The following is a 24,149-nucleotide window of genomic DNA, read 5'->3' on the forward strand; positions in this document are numbered from 1 at the left end:
GAGCATAAAAAGAGAGTTGCTTCCATGAAAGCTAAGTTAAATGCTTTGGAAAGACACACGAAGTCTGGGACGTGGGTGGGGGATTGTTCTTAAATTAGTCGTGAGTGAAAGAAGAAGTGTAAAAGATTGAGAGGAGAATAAAATTTCCCTGAATGAAATGTTCTTCACTGGTGTCTTCACACCTTCCACTTTAAAGTAGATGAAACTGAAAACTGTACGTAGAATGTATAATTTTGAGTGGGCTTTAGACGAGAAAGACGAAGTAACACTTCAGTTACTAGACCAGTTCTCAGACAAGGCATCTTAGCCTGATCAAATTTAGCAAGTGGATGGTTATGGGTTTTAAGTAAAAAATAAAGCATGCATATAGATAGTATATATCATGTCCACTTTTTCTAGTAAGTTACAAACATTACCCTCATCGAAGAAAGGGATATTTACAACAAATATTATTTTGTTTTGTTTTATTTTGAGATAGGGTCTTGCTTTGTGGTTCAGGCTGGCTTCTACCTCTTCATCCTCCTGCCTCAGCCTCCTAAGTGCTGAGATCACTAGGGTGTTCCACCAAGCCCAGTGGTAAATATTTATTAACTTGGCCATCTGGTTCACACTGATCTCCCTATGGATTGTGAGTTCCACTGCAGGAGGCATGCATATTCTTAGTAGCTGGGTTTCAGTGCTCACTGCTGGCACAAGAAGCATTATTCTGAATCAAGACAATTTCCCTTTAGTTTAGGCTGCACATACATAGCAGATGGTATGACTAATTATTTTATTATATTTCTCTGGAGGAAGGCCAAATTCTCAAAATTTGGAAAAACTGTATCTCAAAATTCTTCTAGGCAGTAAGTTGTTGGCATGTTTGTGAATAGCATGTTAGAGTGTGTTTGGAGAGCAGTTCTTCCTGGTAACTAGCTGCCCTGTCTATCTGAACAGGCCTCCTGAATGGTGCATATACACCAGGAAGCCAGGGAGAAGCCTTGTGCCCTCCTCTTCATGCTGTGAGGACCCTATGCTCTTTCATGATTCAGCTTTAGTAATTATAATAGAAGACAGGCTTAATCCATAAAAAATGAAAAACCTTTCCTATCTCAAAACCATTTCCTGCCTCCTGAGGTAAAACAAAACCTTCCCTGAGGGATAATGGAAATGTGCTCAGATATTCTTAAAAGATCCTGCATAGCACAAAAGAGTCTTTTGAGATAAAGCCATAGTTCTTTTTTATTCACATTTAAACCCATGGATGAGATAGTAGAAAAATACAGTGGGAAGCACAGTTTTCCAATTCCTGTTTCATTTGTGATCTTCCTGAAGCTTCCATTTCCTCGTCTGTAAAATGGGATGACGAAAATGTCTAACCTGTCTTGAGGAACTGTAAGCCATCAGTTAACCAAGACTGGCACGGAGCTACACTGCCGCTGTCACTGAAGGGTCTCCGACACCCTCATCTTTTAGGAGCGCGGGCCCCTGACCTTTTCTTTTGCGGCTAGCTGGCAGTACATCAGTTCACTTCCTTCAGCACAGGCCCAGCAATCTCCTCTCATTACACTCTGAAGGAGGTTGGAGGCTACTGATTCTGGAGTCGACGACAATGGTCTGGTTCTCACAGATCTTCTGGGAAGATCCACAGGACACTCCAACCCCATTTCACCTCACTATCTTTTAAAGATGGATAAAGAGAGAGGCTGGAGTCAGGGCCCCTGTGAAAACTGTAATTTCACTGCCGGTATGAGTTTAAATTTTAACAATTTTGGTATCCATCTGTGAAATGTCATTTCTGTTGGTTCCATCCTATAGCTCAAACAATAGAAAAAAATCACACGGCCATTCCTGTAAAAGTCTACAGTTTCTCTATAATGTATGGGCACTCAGGCTGCACTAATTTATGCTACAATTACTTTTATTTTTTAGCATTTTTATTTGACTTTTATACTACATAATTAATGGTGTTTACACAGAAAGGTTGTTTAACTAATGTAAATGGCATAAGTGGATTACTTGAGCAAGCCTTTAAACAAATAAGCATTTTTCCCCTTTGAAATTTTTTTCACTCTCCTCTAAATGTCTGGAAAAAGAAGCAGGGGTTTTTTAAATGCCATAGAGGATACAGAAATCAGGGTTCTGTGGCCCATTCTTTCCTGGTGGGACAGGCTTATAATTCTGTCTCCTCTTACAATGGTTGGTGGGTAGGTAGTCAACAGTGACCCAATGACCCAACCCATCCCAGATTCAGAAGCACATCTTTTCTTTGGGAGGCTGCCACTGTTTTTCTCCATGACCTTAAACATAACCCAATATCTGGCTCTCTCAGATCATTTCCTGCAGTTGGCAGTACCTAGAGAGAGTGACTGATGAGATAAACAAATATGTTCATCATAAGAGCAGAAAGACACAGGGAACTCCTCCCAGGTTCTGAATATTTCTACCATCGTATCACCCAACGGTGGCAATTACTGAGATAGCCCCTCCTAGTCAAAGTCCAGGTTACATGTTCTTTGAGTGGCAGCACAAATCCAGGTTACAGTAAACTAGGGCAGGCATGACGATCACTCCCTGCCGAGACATTGTTTTTTTAAAGCATTCTGAAGGAAATGCTTTCATACCAACAGCCATGTCTTTACTTCTGCTTTCTCAGAGGCAAAGCCAAGAGGAAAGAATGAAGCCACCACCCCCTACAACCACAAGTCTAGCTAGCCCTCATGAGGCCTTAAATGGAAGGCCTGACTCCAAGTCATTTCTGGAAGAAGAGATAGTGTACCGTCTAAAGTACTCTTGAGTTATCTCAGGAGTGAAAGACCAGCCCTTCCAAGCAGACTGTTTCCAGAGTTAGGCTGAAGCCTTGGACAGAACCACTGAGATAAGTCTTGAGGTCTAAGTACAGAACTGAGGTTCCAAAGAAGTCAGAACACAGACTGCTGTTTCAGTTCTCAGGACAAACACTAGAACTGGAGTCCACAGAGAACAATACGTAGGTCAAAGGCCTACAAAAAGAATATCTAAAATAAAATATACTGACCCAGTGCTATCTAAAGACCTTCAATCTTACCTTCACATCATTTGAAACATATTAAAAAGCTGTGAATAGCTCCTGTATACTTTTCTATAAAAATAAATATATAATTTTGTTTTTTGTAATTATTTAGCTAAAGTCACCAACAAATACACTACAGTGTCTCAGTATTCACCACACTGTAGTAGCTCTCATGTGTCTAGACTGTCTCAATAGAGTGTTGTTTTCAATGAATGCTAAATCCATCCTTTAGTGACACCCACACATGTTCTACTCTCTGACCCTTGAATAAATGTTTATTTTGCTGTGGCCAATTTTTTTTTGAGATAATCATTTTTTCTGTTCAAACTCCAGAAATTCTCTCAAACAAAGGTCCTTTGCTTGGCACAGGGAGGTGGGAAATCTGGACCTAGAGGCCAAACTGTTCTTCTGGAATAAAAACCCTAACACAGACATTCCCAAAGTGACTGGGCACTGATAACAGAAACAGGGATTCACAAGCATTTCAGGAAACTCTCTCTCTCAAGTATGCATTCTGAGTCCTGGGCTACCACTTAAAACCCATATAACTACCCCCCAAAAAAATCTTACTAATGAACTGTTAACTCTGGAAACGAACTTTGACTCTTTGGGGAAATTTACCTATAACGGACGGTACAAAGCTTTCATTATGACCTTTGGGGAAAACCATTCACCTTCAGTTTGTGAAATCAAATTTCATAATCCAGCCAACTATACAAAGCTTCATTTTCCAGTGAAACAAACATGAAATTTGGAAGCTGACCTGGAGTTACATTTCTGGGACGATCTTTCTATCACTCTACAAAATGTACAATATGCAGTCTCTAGTGCTTACAGCTAGACACAGCACTAGCTCTCAAGAAAGACTCTCTCTGTAACTCTTACACAGTGCCATGTTCCTGCTCAGAAAGATTGGGACTTATCAGAGTGTATCAACAGAATCATAATCACAGGTCTGTTTACAGGCCCCAAATCCTCTTTTGGCTGCTAACAGATGCTGAAGCGATAAAGTACGAACTTGAAAATTCGACTTCCAAATTGTGTCCTCTACCAATATCATATAATCAATATTATTTGTCTAAGGGATTCATTTCTGACCCATTTTATCTCTTTTTTAAACACTAAATACACAGTGATTTTTTTTTTGTTGTTGTTGTTGTTCAGTGATGGGCCCACAGGTACTGGCAGCAGAAATGAAATTCAATATGCTATTTTCTCTTGAGGATATGGGCAAGTTACTGAGCCTCCATTTCATCATCCGTAAAATGGTACTTAATAAGACCGTTCACAGGATTAAATGTGTTAATGAGGACCAAGCTTTGGATGTGCAATCAATAAATATTAAGGTGAGCATTATTATACCTATTACCCATCATTTTCTTATTACTTACAATACCACCACACCTGGAGCCTATACTACTTAGTCATCTCCTGACGTCCCTGCTTGTTCTACCTATACCAAGCCATTAACTTCCCAAAGCTAAGAGATCCTTTTTGAAGACGAAAAATAAATTATTCCAGCTCCCCTTTCTTCATAGGGATGTAGTCAGTCAGGAAGTATTCCAGCTGCCCATAGCACAGGCCTGACCTGGCTACCTGGGTGGGCTCCACACTCTTCGGCCTCTTTTCACCTCTCGTCCCCAATCCCCTTGGAACTTTAGCCATACTAGTCAGTGGTCTGTGCATGGCCCAAGCTTCATTCTGGGGTTCTGTCAGCATCCTGGGGCTGTCATATGCTAGTCCAAAAGCTACTAACCAGCTGACATTCTTATCTTTTCACAAGTCATACTTGTTCTCTTCCAAATGCTTTGCCTAACAAATTCCCTCTTTAAAGGAGAATTTCCCCCACGTCTGCCTTGCCTCCAAGGTTATAAGGTTGTAAACGTGGAGAGGTACAGTTCCCAGTTTTTCTCATCCTGTTCCTTATAACCCAGTTCAGCCCCCAACCCAAAGGAAGAGGAAGACAGTAAATACTCCCGTAATAAATGAATGAACGCATACAGGGAGAGGTTAAAATGCAATCTCAAAATGCTGCTTCTCAACCCCCAGGCCGTTTCTTAACACACAGGGCCTCTTCTCTACTTCCCTCCTTCCCTTCCTTTCTTTCCTTCCCTCTTTTCTTTCTTCTCAATACATTTTAGCGTGCCTCTCTCATCTACTGACTCAATCCCTGCTCTCCCAGGGAACAGAGACAACGCCCTGAGAAGTAAGAGCCCATGCGGCAGGGCGGCGCCCGTGAGCCGGAAGTGCAGCGCGCGGCGGAAGTGCAGCAGGAGGAAGCGGCGGCGGCCGGGTGCGGAGGTGGGTGATGGCGCCGGCGTTGCCGGGAGCGCTCCCTAGGCCGGGAGTTAGCGCGCGCCCGCAGAAAGAGGCCGCGATCCTTTCGCAGTGCGGCGCGCTGCAGACCTGGGTGGCCGTCAGAGGGGATTTAATTTAGCCGAGAGCTATAAATCCCCGAGCCGCTGGGGGGAGATTGTGAACGCGCGCTTGTGGCGGCGCTCTAGGAACTGACTAAATGACGGGAGGAAAAATAGAGCTTTTCGAAGAAAGCCGAAAATGTCCCAACTCATGCTTCTTCCAGTGATTCACAGATGCCCTGGTCCCGGGTTTAATTGAATTCTATGAAGTGGCAATATCACACTTGACAGCCTGCTGAGTTGACTGCCTTTTTAAATAAATGTTTTTGAGCAGCCATGTTGACCTTTAATTTGGGGTGAAAAGGTTGAAAAGTGCAAGAGGAAACATCGTGAGTGCCAGGCCCCTCTGGACCCGGCTGTCTGGACCCCGTCTTTGCTTTATTGGGAAGAAGCAGCCCTCTGGGCTGTGGACAATAAAAGAATAAATCAGATATTACAGTTCTCAACAAATACTTAGCCCTGTCGCTCACCCCTGACAAATACCAGCTAATACAATTTTTAATGAGCCCAAGTCTCTGACAGTTGTCACTAATGTGAATAGGTATCTGACTGTTTCTAAGACTCTCTAAAGTGGGTTTTTGTCTGACTAATCTTTATCCTTATTGTTGTTAATCGTGTTTATATAAAACTGTATTTTAGTGTTCTTATAGAAAAAAATAAACTGTGTGGTCTAGCATGACCCAAAGATGGGACTTAGACTATGTCATATCCCAACATTAGTAGTGTATTTCCCAACCTAAGATGGGCTCCTGTGACTACACATTCCCTAGGTTGATGAGCTGCTCTGGCTGTCTCGGTAGAACACTGAGCAAGTGGAGTTGACTCTTAGAGGCCACAGTCATCTCCTTCAGTAACATTCTGTGGAGCAGCTTTACACAGTGCTCATGATGCACTCTCCCAATATTTAGAAGTGCACGCGTGAGGTGTATACAGGTAAACGGCAGAGGATAAAATGCAAGGGGTCCAGCATGGCAATGGTGCTTATCTACAATCCCGGCGCTCTAGTTGAGGCTGACAGATCTTGAGTTCTGGACCAGCCTGAAGACGGAGTGAGCCCTTGTTTCGGCAAACAAACCACCACCAGCAACAGGAAACAAGTATGCCCTGGAAAATGCTGAGTGAAGCAGAACTAATCACCGTTCTACTGAGCTGCTGAGACTTAATAACCTTGGTCCTGCTCTCCTGAGGAATTGGCTAGAACCACAAAGACCCTGTTGTGAAAATTAAAATGTATGGGTTACTTTAACAGGCTCCAAGCTTTCCTCCCTGTTTGCTGGGATCCACTTGAAACTACCTGCCAGACAAGGATCAATAGCTTTTGTCTTTTTGGCTAGAGGAATATGCAGTTTTATTTAGACAGACTATCGGCAGGTTAGTAATAGGGAGGACTATTTTTCTAACTTGAGAATTGATTGAGCTGTGCTTCTGTTTTGTTCCGGTTCCCTACTTGTGTTGTACTCACAGGGGCACTGTATGTACCCAGAGGCACTAGAGAGAGGTGCCTTCAAAATAAGTTTGTTTTAACTAAAGTTCTTGTATTTCATATCTTGTATAAATGCTAGCTGGCCAGTATATTCAGTTACTAATTCTTGTGCTTGGGACTTCAAACGTAGTATGATGTTGAGGTGATGTAAAGTAGCGAGGGGTTTTATGTTCCTTATTGTAAATCTAACTTTTTGCACTGTTTTATTCAAGGGATATACATCAGAAGAAACAAAAAGATAGCTGGAATAGCTCCTGAATGGGATTTTATTCCTACTGGCAATTTTTTTGAAGATAAAATAAAATACCCCCCAGGTATGTGTGGCTATACATGTAACAGGACCAAGTAAGGTTCTCCAGCTCTTCTCTTTGTTTGCATAGCAAGTCCCAGGAACAAAGTCATTCAGGGGAAATCTATAAAATGAAAAGTTGTGGCTAATTCACATAAATACATGATTCTACATCCCTGCCCCATCCCTGTACATGTAGGCTCAGGGATCAGAAAACATAAAGACAATACCTCTCTTCTTTCTCTAGTTCTTATCCAACAGTTAACTTCCCAGAGATATAAACAAAATTTTAAAATGTCTGCTGTTGTTAGAAAGTCTTTGGCTCATGATTCCAGAGGCTGGAAGATGTACACACACTGATAATGAAGTCTTGGCAAGGGTCCCCCAGCCATGGCCCATCACACTGGAAAACTAGAGAGCGGGCCAACCATGGACAGAAAGGGCTACTTTTCAGTCAGACAGGACAATGATAAGCATCCTCTCCCCGTTCTCACCATAATGTTCCATGACCAGATATCTTCTAGGCTCCACTTCTTAGACATTCTGTCACCTTGCTGATGCCACATTAGGGGTGGAGCTTCCAGCACTTGAACTTGCTCGAATTGTATCCAACACTACGTCAGTTATATCTGGCAATGACTGGTTTACTTTATTAGCTGTTGTGTTGTCCGGTCTTTTCTCTCCCCTAGGTTCTTTAAGGGCAGGGACAGTGTCTTAGTCACTTTTATGTTTCTAGTACCTGACACTACATGCACTCAGTTCATGCTATAGACAAACGACAATGTCCCTGGAGGAAGATTACACCTATAAAGAACACAAAAGCATCACTGGGAAAGCAGCAGAGAGAAAAGGAGGAAAACTAGAATCACCTTTCAGGGAGCAGCTATGTGCACTTGGATGTAATGCGTTGATTACCAGCGTGGACCAGGGAAGGGTATGTTTGAAAATCCACAGACTGTCACCAGACTGCCTTCTAAGCAGATCTGCCTGGCGAACTGTAGAGCATTTGCTGTGTTGAGTTGACTGTGCAGGCTGGGTGGTCCAACAGCTCTGCCTCTACACTCCTTCCAGGCTTACCACGTTCAACCCTTCACCCAAATATCTGCTCCACAAATGTTTGAAGAATTATCTATGAAGGTATGCCAGCTTACTAACTTACCCAAGCCATCGGCATCTTCATTTGATCCTGTCTCAAGGGAAAGGATCTGTCACATTGCTATCTTAAGCTTAATTGCTTAAATAGCAGTAAAGAAGAGCCACAGTTGTGGGTTTAGTTCATTTTTTCCCTCCTTTATTAACAACATCCCAAGTTCAAGTTCACAGCACACATATAAAACAGTACCGTTTCGGGATACATGCTGCTTCCGTCTCTTAGCTTGATTACAACCAAAACCAGAATGTTATAGCTATAAACAAATGAACTTCCTCTTATTGTTCTAGCACTTTCTCATATTAATAATGAAATAATAGGAAAATGGGTTTTAGTTCAGTCAGGAGGAGAGGACATGGCATTGAATTATTTGATATTTTACTTCTTAATGTGTATGGTTTTGGTAAGCTAAGAGACAGAACACTTATATTAGTTAACAGAAAGTCAGCTGAGGCCATTGGAAATATACTGTGGAAAAGGGTTTTCATGTTTAGATAGAAACTAATGTGAGTCTTGTTAGATGTAGAGATCAGAACCCTGTTTTATGCTAAGAGAATTTTCTATCTGAAACCTCGTTCTTTCTTCCCATGAACCTTAAAGTAGCCTTAAACAAAACACATAAGCATATGCCCTTGTTCAAAGAATAAAATAGGAACAAACAAAAAAATATGATGTACAAAAGACTTAAACATAGCTTCCTTATCTAAAGTCACTTTCCAGTTCCAAAATTTCAAAATATTTTATTAATGATAACTGAGGAAGAACAAAGTTAAGTCTCAGAGTTTGTAGACTGTTATACAACTCAGAGTTTCCAGGGCCTGGTCACGGAGTAGACAGTTCTCAACATTCAAATTAAACTCTGTGCTTGTACAAGCTTATGACTTATTGATATTGAAAGACCAGTGACTCGCTGGATTTGCAACAAAATACTTTGCAGGTCTTGTGTGGTCATCTTTGGAAAGATGAATTGGAAATAAATAGAATATTAATGACAAATGAAAGATACTTTAAATTGCAAACTTGTTTTTAGCAATGAAACTGGTATTACTCTCTGGGCATAGTGTGACTAAAGTGTTTTAATGAAATTGTCTTCTTGCTGAGTCAGTATTAAATATCAGAGGGACTGGGTCATGTTGGTTGAGAAGGGTAATGTCAAAAGGAGTCTATATAATTTCTTATGCACTTTGTTCCCATTCCTTGAACTGGTTGATTTTGCCCTCAATCTTAATGCTGTCTTTATGGGAGGATGGAAGTTTTAAATTGGTTTTTAAACTCTGTTACGCCCTCATATCTAATATAAGCTACGCACAGTATTCATGTTTTCTTGCTTTCAGGAATGAGTTTGCAGCCATTTTGTCAGAGTTGAACTGAACATTGTTGCACACTCTGAATTTGTACTGTGCCGCTCTGGCTCCAGGCCGGCTGCTGAGTCAGCATATCTGGGGTTGGGGCAGAAGAAGGAGGGTAGCACGTGTAGACTCCGTGTAGACTCCGTTGTGTTAATTAGTCCAGAATTCCCTCTAGACGACTCCTGGATACTTTAAGGCACGGGCTGTGGAGTATTAGCATTGTTTTATTTTTCTGAGTTGGATGTTTTGATAGAAACCTTTTCTTGACCCTTGACATTGTGGCATGCACCAATCCCATTACTGAGGAGACTCCTCTGAAGTAGTAATCTGGAGGGAGTGACTGCTGAGGTCTAAAGGTTCCAAAACACTCTTGGTGTGCTGAAGATTCTTTTCCTGCTGCACATCTATCAGCTTCCTACAGGCCAAGGCAAGGGCAGCAGTGCCTCTGGATATGGGGAAGAATGCCAAGATGAAGAGGGTATGTCATTTAAAATAACATTTTAAGTACGTCCTAATAGTGTGTCCGACTCCCATGGTTAAACAGTTTGCTGATGAGTGCCAGGCCACTCTGATGTCAGCTCTCCCATTTCCCCGCTTAGCTCTGTCTGAAGCCTCTGCTTCCCAGTTATGAGAAAAGGGTGAGAGAAAACAATTGAGAGTAAGCAAGGATATTCACACTTGTGTATGAATCGCAGAGTGAACTCTGGTCTTCTCTAAATAGCTGCATTTTTTTCAGCTTCTAAAGACAGAAACTTGTTCAAGGTCTTGTGCAAGCATGGGCCATCCCCATGCTGTTTCTCCAGTATGGGATTGTCCTTTCTTGGGTTACAAGGGCATGTGAGACCCCAAGCCTGTGAACATGCTTCTCTTGAGTCCCTGGAAAGTGTGAGATCAGGACAAGTAGTCGAATTTCCATTTTACAGTTGGCAAAACTAAGGCCGAAAAAGATGAAGAGTTTTCCTGCATCTCAGAAGTTAGTGGCACTTGCATTTCTCTTTGGGATCTGTGTTTATGGAATCCTCACCTAAAAATGCATTCAGGGAATTCAAACATAGAATTCCAATGTAAACTTTACATGAAAATGAACTTTTAACTACTTATGCTTAATTTTTCTGATTGATAAGTTTGAAAGTGAATTATGTTTACTTAAACTATTTCAATCTCTCCAGCAAGCTTATTAGAACTGCTTGGGACAAGTTTTATCTTTAAAGATAATTAACAATTCCAACTTAACATTGTCTTAGGGGCTTCTGTTCTGATATGCATGGCTTGAGGAAATCATTAGTATTATAGTAAGGACTTCTTTTTCTGTCTGTAAAAAATAAGGACAACAACAACAACAAAAATAAGGACAAGTACAGAGAAAGAGCTACTGGAAGGGGTTATTCTTTGTTTAAAATCTGTCGATGGAAAAATGGTGCTTGAAAAGCTCTGTTTGGGTGTCCTAGTTTGAATTTTCTGAAAATTTCTGAGTGAATTAAACCACTACCTTATGCCAGGGTATTTGCTCTCCAGTCTTACATAGGCACAGTGCTGTCCGTTTAAGTAGTGTTCACAGTCTGAAATATTGAACTGTATCCAAAGTGTTTTCCAGTCCTGCAGTTTCTCACTTCTGAAACCACTGTTGCTAGGAATGTAAGTCTGCTGTCTGAGGCCAATAAAAGCAAAATTTCAACAACAGCAAAAAAGAAAGAAAGAAAGAAAGAAAGAAAGAAAGAAAATTGTCATTTTTTATAAAATGCTCTTAGAATTATTAATAATTAATAATTAAGCTTTGATTCTATGTTCTGTTTTGATTTACACAGATTTTTATATTTATTGTCCCTTTTAAGATAATCAACTTTTATCTCCACTCTTTTCCTCCTTTTAAGTTGTTAAATCGGGCAGGAACTAGTCAAGGGTGTGAGTTAGTAGCAGACATTGGTTTTAGGATTAATGCCTTTGGAGCAACATCAGCTACATCTCTTCTGGCCCATGTGTGTCATTCCACTGTCCCATTCTAGGCAAGCCCTCATCACTCCTGGGCGATGGACTGCTCCCTCGTTCTGGAAACACCCTTTCCCACTGGCGTTTCTCCTTCCTCCACAATCGTGCTGCTTGTCCTGGCTTCTCTCTGCCTGATAGCTACAAATTGGATTGCCTCAAAGGGCCACCTTGAGCCCTCCTTTTCTGCACTGCTGAGATTATCTTATCTAGTCTCACAGCTGCAGATGCAATCTTTATACCAATAAAAACTCTAATTTTTGTGTTTAGCTCTGGCTCTTTACATGAGTGCCAAACCTGTATATGTCACTGTCCACTTGAATCTCAACATTTCTCTAACTACTAACAAATTAATCTTCTAAAATATTGGAAACAAAACACTGTTCAAACCTATCAGTGGTTCCCAAGACACACATGATAAATCACACATGGCTTGATAGCTGTTAAACATTCTCTAAAGTCCTGTACTATTCTTCTTTCCCAGCTGATTTTCCACCATTCTTTTTCTTTGCTCTGTTCATGTTTTCCCACCATCAATATCCAACCCATGATTTGGAATATTTCCATTTTGTCTGTGTATCCATAAATCCTAAATTATTTGAAGCCCTTCTTTTGTGACAATATCGCCAACGTTAGCTCACAATACTCGTTTTTTTCCTTTCTCTCACAGCATTTTGTATCACCTTGTTGTTATACTTCCTGTCCTTCTTTCTAGGTTACCTGTCTGTACATGTTAATATTCTGACCAGATTTTTGCTTCTTCATGAATGAGGATCATCTCCTATTTCCTTTCAACCTTTTCTTTCCTCGCCACTGTGGAACTAATGAGTAAATAGTCATGAGTTTGCTAATACTATAAAACATGATATAACTTTTATCTTAATTAAGAACCACCCTTCTGAATCCACAAACTCCATCTAGAATTCTTGTTGCTTGTATGTAGTCTAGGAAGTTGATGTAAGCTTTACTTGGAAAGAAAGAAACTAAACACCAGGATAGATGAAGGGAAAATGTGATGGCTTCATTTTACTGAGAATTAGAAGGGGTGTTCACAAATTAAGTGGTAGGTATGTAAAATATAAATTTAATGATTGTAATCTTACTGTGTAGACAAGTCTTAACTTGAAACAGCTAAAGAACATTTTCACAAGGTTATTACGAACAGATTACGTGTAAATGCCATTGAGTGTGGCACCTATGGAATCTGAACATAAAAACAGATACCCAGATCTGTATTCCATGATTTGCCAGGGAATACTTGAGTGAAGGTGTAATGAGCAGATGAAGTCCGAGTAAATGTGTAGTGTTCACATGAGCACAACCATGTCAAAGACAAATGCCCCAACGCATGGGAAACTGGCAAGCAAATCATCAGCTCAAACTGCGTAGTCAGAGTGAAGCTGAACAGTGCGCTCCATACAGTGGTCCACAAGTGGATGTCAGGGTCATTGCTGTGACACTGTCTGATTTGTGCCACCTTCTTAGTTCCCCAGGCTGAGCCAGACACTGGGAATGTACCTGCTATTGCCTGCCACAGACACTCCATATTCTTCTTTAACCCCTTGGAATTGACACCTCAGAGTATCTGTCTACTGAGAAGTTTAGGTTTTGTCCCTGTATGGTGTCTCTCCTCATCACTTCCAGGGGCATAAGGTCCCTTCCCTCCCTCCCCTGTTCTTGCACCCAAGATCTTCAGTAAGGATCTTAAGTTAGGTTGTAGGGAGTGTGGTTCAGATCCAGCTGTTTGCAACCCAAAGAGAAGAGCCAGGGAGGCATCCTTTGTCCCTATTTCCCTAGGCTTAGGTAGAACCCAGTGATCTGAGTCACAACTCAACAACCTCACCTAACTACATGAACTTTCAGTCTGCTAGAATATAGGGATGGTTCCCCAAAGAGGGTGTGTGTTTCTTTTCATTTGGGTGAACCAGGAATGTTATACCTAGATGGTAATGCAGATGAAGTGGCAAACTTAACCTCTCACACGGCACAGATGACTAAACAGAAACCTTGAGCTCTCTCTATAGAACACAGGTTTAGCAAGAGCTATGATAATAGTGTTTGCTTAATGTCAGCTCAGCATTAAATTTACATTATAGTCTTGTGCAGAAGCTCCAGCATTATCTGTTAATAACCAAGGTGGTACCTGGGTTTATATAGACTTCTTGATTTTGCACATGAGCTAACACTGTAGCCTGCTGATGAATGATTATGTGAGCTTAGCGCTTTGGTGTGCCAAAGGACTCTTTGAATGGATAGAATTCTGGTCAGTGAAGGTCAGTTTCTCTACTCAAGCGAGAACAATGTTGTTTCCCTCCTAATCAGATGCACACAGTGGTTGAAAAATCCAGGAGCCCCACATAAGTGATGTACAGCCACAGCCTGGGCAGCTCGTCATGCCGAAGTGAATAATCCTTAATAAAGGCTCAAACAACCATAGCATCTTCCTGCACTATAATCAGTTGCTTTCATGGTGTGCCCTTCAGTGCTTCTCGGGGAAATGCTATAAAGTTAAGTTACCTTCTCTATCTTGCTTCAAGGAAGGCTGAATTGGTCCAATCAGTCCTCCCCCCATGTTGTGTTTGATTCTGCCATAAAGACCAATGAAGTCTGTCTCTGTCGTGGGGGAAGGCTGGTTTCCCTTTCTCTTTCAGGGGATCCGTGCCTCTGAGTAGCACTAGACTTGGAGCAGCAGGAGTCACTGTCTTTATTGTTAGGCTTCAGAATTTTCTTTAAGCACATTCTAAATCCAGTTTTATGCTTTTCCTACTTTCTTCCAGTCTGTGACAAAGGTGACCCAATTGTGCTTCTTTGATATTATGAGCACAGTTCTTTGTGTTCCTGTCACAGAGACATATAACAAAATACAAAGAATAAAATTGTGTCTGTCTGTATAGTAAGAATACTTATTTCATGACTAAAGGGACATAATTTTAAAACAATGTTGTCAGTAAGGCCTAGGATTACAGGTTTCTAATGCCAGCTGCTTAGAAGGCCAAGGCAGGCAGAGTTCAGGTTCAAGGCCAACCTGGACTACAGGGTCAATTCAAGGACAGCCTGGACTATTTAGTGAGACTCTTAGAGCTTTTGCCCAGCATTTGTGACTCCCTAGGTTCAGTTCCCAGTACAGGGGATTAGGGTGAACTTTTGTCAGCTCATGACTGGGAGCTAATAGGCAGAGACCACTTTTCAGGATGTTTTTTAATAGTACTCAGTACGGTTCAAAAATAATCAAACTAATGAAAATGTCACAGTGATAGAGTGGCCCTCATAAAGATTTTACTTCAAGAAAACATAATTGGTGAATGTGACTTTGACAGCAATGGCGTAAGGGTTTACAGAGTTAGTAAAACGATCTCAGAAGAGTATTAAAGTGCTCCCATTGGAGTATATCATTTTTCATTTAATTTTTTATTGCTATAAGTGAACTTCAAGAATTAAGGAATTTTAACTTTAGTATCTGTCTAGCTGAAGAATATGGAGCTTTTTCTTCATATAAGGCTCTAATGTAAATTTATAATACACTTCTGTGAAAGAAATAATTGAACAATATAGTAAAAATGCATGTACCTTAGACTATTAAAAAATACTCAAGTAAAGCTGCAGAGTTGATGCCTTTCTCGGTAAACAGATGTGCGCGGTTTAAGTAATTAAAAACGTGTGTGAAAGCAGAAGCAGCAGAGAACAGCAGTAGCTGTGCGTGCGCACAGTGGCCGTAGCATCACTGAGGACTCTACTTAGTTGTCTGGTTGATTGAACAAATATTCCAGCAAATCTGAAGTGAACAGCAGCTCTGTTTACTATGACAGCCTTTATTTGTCTTGGGTGCAGCCAAGACCACATGCTGTGTTGTGTCACGTTGGAAATACTGAAGCCAATTTCCATTGTGGATGTGAATTTTTTTTTAAAGCCTTAACACCTCAGTCTCAAGTCAGCTCGGTAGGAGCAATAAGTTTTCTTTTCCCTTCCATTTGAGCCAAACATCAATAAATCTTCTGTCCTTCCCCCAAAAGCATGTAGCTGTAGTTCGCCATCCTGGTTAGTCTGGGTACCCTGCCCTTGCCCCTCCCATCCTCCTCATTTCCAAGGCCTATATCTGCACTGTTTATAGAGCTAACTTTATAATTTATGTGGATACCCAAGCTTACACTCAGTTGAGAATCTCACAGAATGTTGTAGCTTTGTTTACATTCGCTTTCTACAGTGATTCTAAACAGCAGATTCTTGCAGAAGTCATATTACATTCCTCTTCCTTGCATTGCCAGGTCATTTAGCTAGCAGGGAAATCTGGGTAGAAGTGGAAGGCTAGAGGGTTGTGAAAGAGGTAGGGGAAAGACTGTTGCTTTCATGGATCAGTATCTGAGCTTTTTGTCCTGTGGTCCTTACTGTAGTTCGGTATGAGCTGGTAGGGTGTTTTTCTAAAGTCCTATCATTCTGTCTGAAGTGAGTTTAAGGCTGCTTTACGCTGAGAAGCCTGTTGCCAGAGAAGGGTAGTCCTTGATAAAGGCGTGCTCTGTCAAGTGGAGCATAGGAGGTCTGAAGTGGTGGCAGCAGCAACTGAGTGCCTCAGTCCAAAGTCAATAGACACCCCGAAGAGCAGTGCCTTTTAGCTTAGAGACAGGCCTAAGAATGACTGGTGTCCACACGGAGTGGCGGAGCAGAGGTGAGGGTGTGGGAGGGAGAGGCTCACTCTAGTATTTTAACACTTGAGCACCTGTTCTATGCACATCAATTGTGCATGCTGAGAAATACTGGCGCGAACAATACCTGCTCTTACAGAGCTGCGCTGTAGAAGAAGGGACAGAAATTACTGTCAATAATAAGGGGCATCCTGAAACGGAAGCACATGTAGTGAGGTTATGCATCAGGTTGGTTCACAAAAATACTGTGAGTGTGAGGATAGAGAATTACAGGCTAGCTGGCATTGGCCAGGTGGTCAGTAGACTTCTCAGGGAGGTAATCTGAGTCCTAGTGCCAAATGAGGAGAAGCTATGTGTTCCTCATTCGAGAAAGAAAGGCAGGCACAGTGCCACTGGTGTGGAAATGGTCGCTAGGTGTTCAAGGAGTAGAAGGGGAGCTTTCCCAGGAGCCCCTTGCCCATGTAGAGGAGGAGAAAGTGGCAGGTAGAGTTAGAGAGGGAAGGTGAAATTGAGAAATAACGATCCCAGGAGTAAGTTCATCCTGGGAATAGCTGTAAATGGTAAAGGTAACTATACACGTGTGCCTTAGAAGTGAAACTGTAACATTTATAGATTTAAAGACAAGACTGGAGACTCCCTGGAACAACTAGGAATAACAGGGTGTCTTAGTCAAGCAGAGGAGCAGAAGGAGGGGGCTTCGAAGCCCAGTGTTTGACATGCTGCTATTAAACTGTTCCCTCTGGAATCTCTCCAATAGAAACACCAGTGCATCTGCGTGTGAAGCTTTTGAAAGTCATGGCACTCTCCTTTGAAAACACTTCTTAAGGCGTTGAACAGGCTTCTTTCCTGACAAGTTAGCTCAGACTGCGTCCCTCTTCCGCTTTCTCTACCTGCAGTGTTGAGCTTCTCCATCTCTTCCAGTGCAGGAGCAGAGCTCTCCTTGGAGATGCCTTGCGCTGTCCGCTGGGAACTATTTCTTTTACCGTGGAAGGGCTGGGTGGTGTTGGATGCTTGCCAGTAGGATTAAACTGTTGTGACTAAAAACCACCTCAGGACACCTCTACTTTTAGAGAGTCATCAGGATGCTGGCAACATCTGCAGCTGAAATTTAATTTTCTATGCAAATTAACAAACTCATGCAGTTTGCTTACAGAAACCAAGTGATTAGGCACAAAACTAATCCATAAATAGGATTTGTTTTTTTTTCTTTTTCTTTTTTTAAATTCTAAGTTCTGTTTTGCCTGGAGTACAGTATATTCATTGTGGACACTTGCCAAACATCTGGACCTCTCTGACACTCCTGGAGCCAAAGATACAATTCTGAAATTTCCAGATCCAATCATAAGCATGCAGGTTACTGCTTGTATTCTAAAGAGCAGAGTTGATGGTGCATTAAGTTTGTTGGCTTATTTTTCTTTTGGCAGAATTAAGATGCTCTGGTTTCAAGGAAACAGCCTGCAGATTGCCAAATCCTCATTTGGACTCTTGCGAAATCTCTCTGCCTCTAACACCACTCTGCCTGTGCTGACCTTATTCACAAAGGTACTGAGTGAAAGCTGATATTACACTTAAAAAATAAAGTGCTATCGTTGGGTGAAAAAAGTTATATATCCATGAAAAGTGGTCAAATCTGTAAAGAAAAGCAATAGGAAAAATTTTTCTTCAGAACCGGTATTTTGTCCCCAGACATTTCACTGTTTCTCAGTTATTGAGGGTACATTAGTATATACAATGGTCATTTTACCCCCTCATTTGAAAAAAGCAGATGAGGGAGGGGGACTTGATCGGGGGAGGGGGACGGAAATGGGAAGCGGTTGCGGGGAGGAGGCAGAAATCCTTAATAAATAAATAAATTTAAAAAATAAATAAATAAATAAAAAGAAAAAAAAAGAACTATAGATTATAATTATGATGTTTAAAACTATGCTAGTTAGAAATAAGTCAGTTCTTATTATTTGTGGTAGTTACATTGTAAAAAAAAACAAACAAACAAAACACTATAAACATTGAGTTAACAAATACAAAATCTAGGAAAAGTCCTGGATTGGGTTCCCATAAGCACCTGGCCACGGTACTTTTGTGAACTAACTAATGTATAACCTTAGTTTATGTATGTTTGTGTTTAAAGATGTCTTATTCAGTACATAGTGTTTAGTCATTAACATGTTGCTCGCGGCCACCAATAATACAACTTGTCTAACATCTGTGTTTTCTCCATGACAGCCTTCTTTTAGCACCATGCTTAGGAGCTGTTTTGTTTTGTTTTGTTTTAAATCACCAACAAAAAACCCAGCCACAAAAAAATGGCATTACCCATACAGTTACCCCATGGGACTACCTGTAAGGCTACTGATTTATGTTTACAGTAGGGAGCTAAAACAAGAAGACGAAGCATTACCTTAGGAGACCTTACTGTAGAAATGAACACTTTTGGCACTCAGACTTGGTACAGCTCTGTGCAGAAGCATGTTTGTGACTCACTATAAAGGTGCTTCTAGTATTGTTTGGGGAGTTACAAATTTTATCACGTAGGCAAATTCACAAATAAAGAACCTATGAATAATGAAGACTCATTGTACTTGTTTTCTTATTCCTACCTAGCGCTGCTGTTAAGCCACAGGGGTGTGTGTGTGTGTGTGTGTAAGAGAGATGTGAAGATATATGTCTTTTCTATATATGTGCACACACCTGTGCAGGTGCATATAGAGACCTAAGGTTTTAGCAGGAATCTTCCCTCATTCACCTTATTCTTTGAGGCAGTCTCTCAGACTTAAGGGATATAGCTAGTCTAGTGACTCACCTGCCCTAGAGATCTCCTGTCTCCACCTTACAAGCACTGGACTTCCAGGCAAAGCCACCGGGCCCACCCAGCATTTACATGAGTTCTAGGGATCTGAACCCAGACCCCAAGCTTGTAATGCAAGCGCTTTAACCACTGAGCCATCCCTTCACAGCCTTAATTTAAAATTTTTAAGAGTTTTTCACCCTGTAATTTTGTAGTACAAGCATTAGTAATGTCTTTTTCCTAGTTAACCTCACTCTGTGGAATTTATAATCAGAAAGAAATGTGAAGACAACAGAAGTTTCTTTTTTAAACACAGTAATTCAAATTTTTAAAAAACGTTTTTTGGTAGATTTTCAGATTTTAGCCATTTGACAATTTAAAGACATTCTGACAGTTGTCTAATAACCAAGTCTGCTAATTGTGATGGTCCACACCTGTGTCTCCCAGCACTTGGGAGTCAGAGTGAGCCAGGAGGATTAGAGAAGGTTCGGTCCCAGCCTAGGCTACATAGAGCCAGGGCTTACATAATAAGACCTTATCTGATCCTCATCCCCCGCCAAAAAAAAAAAAATACAGAGTTAACTTCTAATTGAGAATATTTCATCTAATTTCATGCATTTATGTCATCAATATGTATTGTACTGTTGGAAATTATAGAGCCAAAAATATTCCATTATCTGAGACAATATCCCCATAAAACTAGTTGTACTTACTTGGCCTATGATTGTCATGCACTGTTTGTTGGTTCCAACAGCAGTTGAGATAGCCAAGAACATTTGCAGAAAATAATCAAACAGACAGAAGGCCAATCTTCTCTTCATCTTAATATGTATACTGAACCCTGCAAAGTACATAATAAGATATAAGTAACACACAGTCCCATAGAAGAAGTATAAAAGTCAAGAATTTGCCCTTTATCTATGACTAGTAGAGTACACTTTGCAGATTGAGTTAAAAAGGGGGGGGGGTGGATTGTTTTGGTTCCTGGTTCCAGGGAGCGCCTGAGTCAGGAAACAAGGTTACCAGTTTCTTCAGTTTTTTAATCTTCTGGATTAAATTCACCTTCGTATTGGCTCTCCTCTTTTATGACTGCAGCAACCCTGAGCCCAGCTCTCACACTTCAGACATCTATAGAAATCTCAACAGAAGACCCATAACTATTCATGGCTGATTGGTCCATCCCTGAACCAGTCGTAGACAAAAGAGATAGGATACCCTAAATGTTTGCACCTGGTCCTGTGTTCCCCCTTTTCTTACTTAGAGATGGAATTGGCCACATGCCGAGTAGTTCCTTGGAACAAAACTGTAGCGTTCTTGCTACAAGAAAGGATGGGTCAGGAGTAGGGTGAACAAGTGCTGTGGAGAAGCCTCAGAGAGGCCGTCCTGGCCATGGACCTGTTCTTGTCTGGGCTCCTTATCCTTTCCAAAGCGTGGTGAGCCTTTAGAAAGATCCACATAGATGCACACTCACACACTTGCATTAGCAGCTTATACAAACTTCAACAAACCTGATTTCAAAAGCAAAACACCTTGACTGGGCTCGTCTCAAACTTTGCTGTAAGAGCAAACTATAAAGAAGGACATTAGGTACATCTGCAACTTAGTATGTTCTTGTTTGGCTTTTACTTTCACCTCTTACATCGATCTTGTAACACTTTCTTAGAAAATTTAATATGATTGTCTTACAGCAACAAGCTGTCCACAATCTGTTTGTTGTTAGTGCTAATACCAATTTGATGAGGTGGATCCAGCCGAAAAGATCTAGAAATATTCAAGTCCTTATTTGCAAAACATGTTTTGAGTTAAGCTGAAGAAAAGGCCTGTCTTTTATGTAATTGCTTATCTCTTCCCAGTATTTTAAAAAGCAGCTTTTGCACAAGCAGAACTAATACTGAATCTGTGTGAGCAGCTTTTACACAAGCAACAGTAGTTCTGAGTCTATTTGAACAGCTCTTACACAGGCACAACTAATACTGTATCAGTTTTGAGCTCACATAAGAGAACCTATAACTGGACTTTTAGGCACAGTAGCTAAGAGACCATTAATATCTGCCAATCTGTGTTCTCCCCCATCTTCCCCATAAGGCAGTTGAAGAATACAAGCCACAGCCGGTCCTAGTGCTTGCCTGTGCTTCAGGTAGAATAGTATTAGCCCATTGTGGGTACCTCTACTACTAAAACTGAGAAAGCACTGTGAAGTGCTACAGTCGTGCGTCTGAATTGAAGAGAGTTTGTTTTTCTTTCAAGGGTAGAATGGTCCCTGTTCCACTCCTCCCTGATAGAATTATTCCTCGGGACTGAGTAGGAAAACCAGCATGATGAAGTTCAGTACTTCCTAGTCAGGAAAGGCTTAAACCATTCAGGTCCATTGTATGGAGCCACCAAGTTGGCTCTTTACTTAGGACAGAGCCCTTAGCTAGGTATATAGGTCAGTGAGAAATAAGGAACATGTGATATGCACACACAAACACACACACATACACACACACACACACACACACACACACACACACACACACACCAGTAGGTATATACACACATATGAGGAAAATAAAAACAACACCCAAAAAGTGTGGAGAGCATCTACCATGAAATAGTAGCTGTTTAATGAGATTCTGTGGTGATGTTTTGCTTTGGAAATAAAGCCGTGTGATTAACCTAGTAGAAGACTATCTTTGGAAGTAAATGTAATACGCCTTTGCTGTGTGTTCGGTTTTTTCTTAGGTGGGAGGTGTTGCTCCAAATGTCTGCCTGTGGGCTTAACAGCTTTTGTTCTTCTTGTAGAATCCATGCCCACTCTGTGATGAAGCCAAAGAAGTCCTCAAGCCTTATAAAGACAGGGTAACTTTCATATATATGGGGTAAATAGAGCTTACTGCATAAAGTATCTGCTTAGATCCTTTCTTCGGGAAAAGAGATTAAATGATTTTTCACTTAGATTTTGTTTTTATTCCTCGCAGAGTTTAGGGACTGATTTCCATGAAACCCATTACCCCGAAGTGCTGTTCTCTGAATATTACTGGATTTTTTTTCCTCTCTGATTCAGAGTTAACTACCAAGAGCATTCATGCTTACTTTCCACTCTGGTCCCATTCCTTTTCTCTTACTTTGCAACGTCTATGGCTGTGTTTGCCTTTAGCAAACCATTTTAGCTTGGCCATTCTTACACCAGAACACCTACATCCTTATTTCGAGGCCACTTGCCAGCTCGGACATTAGGAACAGGGCAGAACCCTGGTGCTGAGTGGAGCAGGTGTAACAGAGAAGTAGGGAAATCAGGAGGTGGAGTATATGTGATGAAAACAGTCAGGCTTTGGGAATTGGGGCCACTGGCTTACTGTAGGCCTACAAGTTTTTCATTACAACGTCTGCAGTTGGTGCATCATTGCAGTCAGTGCATTGCTCCGTGGCCTGTAAAACACAGGGCTTTAACCTCTCCATGTCTTAGTTTATTTTACAGGAGGTGGACATCACACTTCCAGAAAATGCTACTTGGTATGAACGGTATAAATTTGACATCCCCGTCTTCCACCTGAATGGCCAGTTTCTGATGATGCATCGAGTAAACACCTCCAAGCTTGAGAAGCAACTTCTGAAACTTGAGCAGCAGGTGCTGGAGACAAATGTCTCATGAGTTCCTCCCTCTCTGTCAGAAGGCATCTGCCCAGGGGGTGACTGGGGTCTTGGATGTCCTTGTCACCTTCACAGTGCCCTTATGATGGTATAACATAAATATGTTACCGTTACTCCTCTGATTGATGCAGGCACCTACATGAGAAAAGTCTACGTATGGGCATTGTGTAACCTAGTGCACTGTATGGAAGGGGAAGTTGTAGACAGGGAGGGGTCTGTTTGGTGGTTATTTTGTGTGAATGTGGAAGCACATGTCGTGTCCTGGACAGTGCCCTGATGGGAAGGAGATGCTGCAGTCCTGCTGCTAAGCAGCCCTATTACTTTTAGTGGCGTAAATGCTCTTCCACTAAATAAACTGAAATGTGAATTGTTAATAACTGTGCACAGTCAATAAAGGGGTGTTTTAATGAATACATCTGCACGCAGCTATTTCAGTGGAATTTAATAATACCTGTTTAAAATTAGTGTTCACTTTTGTTGAGTAGAAGAGAATAATTATCCTAGCCAAGGAGGCTTCTCTTCAGAAAGACAAAGGAGATTTACCCCTCCAGAATGTATATAACAGACTCCGCTGTTCATGTCTTCGTGGAATTGACTTGTAATGTTGAAGACTGCCTTAAGTTCTCATCAGTTAAGTCAATTCAACTAATTGTACGATAGTAACTTTGTCAAATTTTAGTATCTTGGGAAAATTCATTTTTCATCATAACTGAACATATATGTATATAAATCTAAAGTACCATGTTATATAAAGTATTAAAATGTGGTTTTGTACCCTTATTTGTGTTTTGTCAGATTTGTCAAACATTGGAATGGATTCATTATTTTCCTCTTAAGTCAGATCACCATGAAGTTTTTCTATACACTGTTACATATCGTGAGCCACTAGACCATAAGTGAGCAGTGTGATTTAGTCTTTAAGGTATAGGATATTACAGCCCACTCACCTTAATCACCCTTTGGCACTGTCCTTATATTATGCCTGAGGAAGAATCTAAAGTTTAGGGAGTTTGGGAGTTAGTCCATAGTCACCCAGCCACTCGGCCTCTTGGCCAGGTCTTGCCCAGAACCCTGGCATTTCTTTTGTTCTCTGGACTTACAGTAGTTGTTCAATTGTATTGTTTCAAATACAGCATCTCCAACCAGTATGGGTTCAACACAAAATAAACTGTCCAAAGTCTAAAAAAAAGAAAAAAAAAACTTACAGTGGCCGGAGAGATGGCTCAGTGTTACGAGCACTTGTTGCTCTTCCAGGACATAGGTTCGTTTCCCAGCACCCACATGTTGGCTCACAACCATCCATGACTCCAGTTCCAGGGGATCCAACAGGAACACATGTGGTACATGTACATGTATGCAGGCAAAACATTCATACACAATCAGTAAAATAAG

General features: G+C 41.1%; 1 protein-coding gene across 3 annotated transcripts; it reads left to right on the plus strand.

Annotated features, from left to right (window-relative positions):
- Positions 1-5,311: 5,311 nt before the first annotated feature.
- On the plus strand, positions 5,312-23,531 carry LOC121440651 (glutaredoxin-like protein C5orf63 homolog). Of its 3 annotated transcripts, XM_041641440.1 has the most exons (5): positions 5,312-5,332; positions 7,144-7,245; positions 17,764-17,881; positions 21,909-21,965; positions 22,573-23,531. In XM_041641440.1, exons 3-5 carry the CDS (start codon positions 17,771-17,773, stop codon positions 22,756-22,758), a joined length of 354 nt encoding a protein of 117 aa, XP_041497374.1. In that variant the 5' UTR covers positions 5,312-5,332; positions 7,144-7,245; positions 17,764-17,770; the 3' UTR covers positions 22,759-23,531. The 3 variants fall into 3 exon arrangements, with proteins under 3 accessions (XP_041497374.1, XP_041497375.1, XP_041497377.1); XM_041641441.1 differs by lacking the exon at positions 7,144-7,245 and having other exon boundaries at positions 5,317-5,332; XM_041641443.1 differs by lacking the exons at positions 5,312-5,332; positions 7,144-7,245 and adding an exon at positions 8,046-8,154.
- The last annotated feature ends 618 nt before the right edge of the window (positions 23,532-24,149 follow it).

The sequence above is a fragment of the Microtus oregoni genome, unplaced genomic scaffold (assembly GCF_018167655.1).
Source record: "Microtus oregoni isolate MIOR12 unplaced genomic scaffold, Mior012 000069F_ref0000032, whole genome shotgun sequence".
Classification (NCBI taxonomy): Eukaryota; Metazoa; Chordata; class Mammalia; order Rodentia; family Cricetidae; genus Microtus; species Microtus oregoni.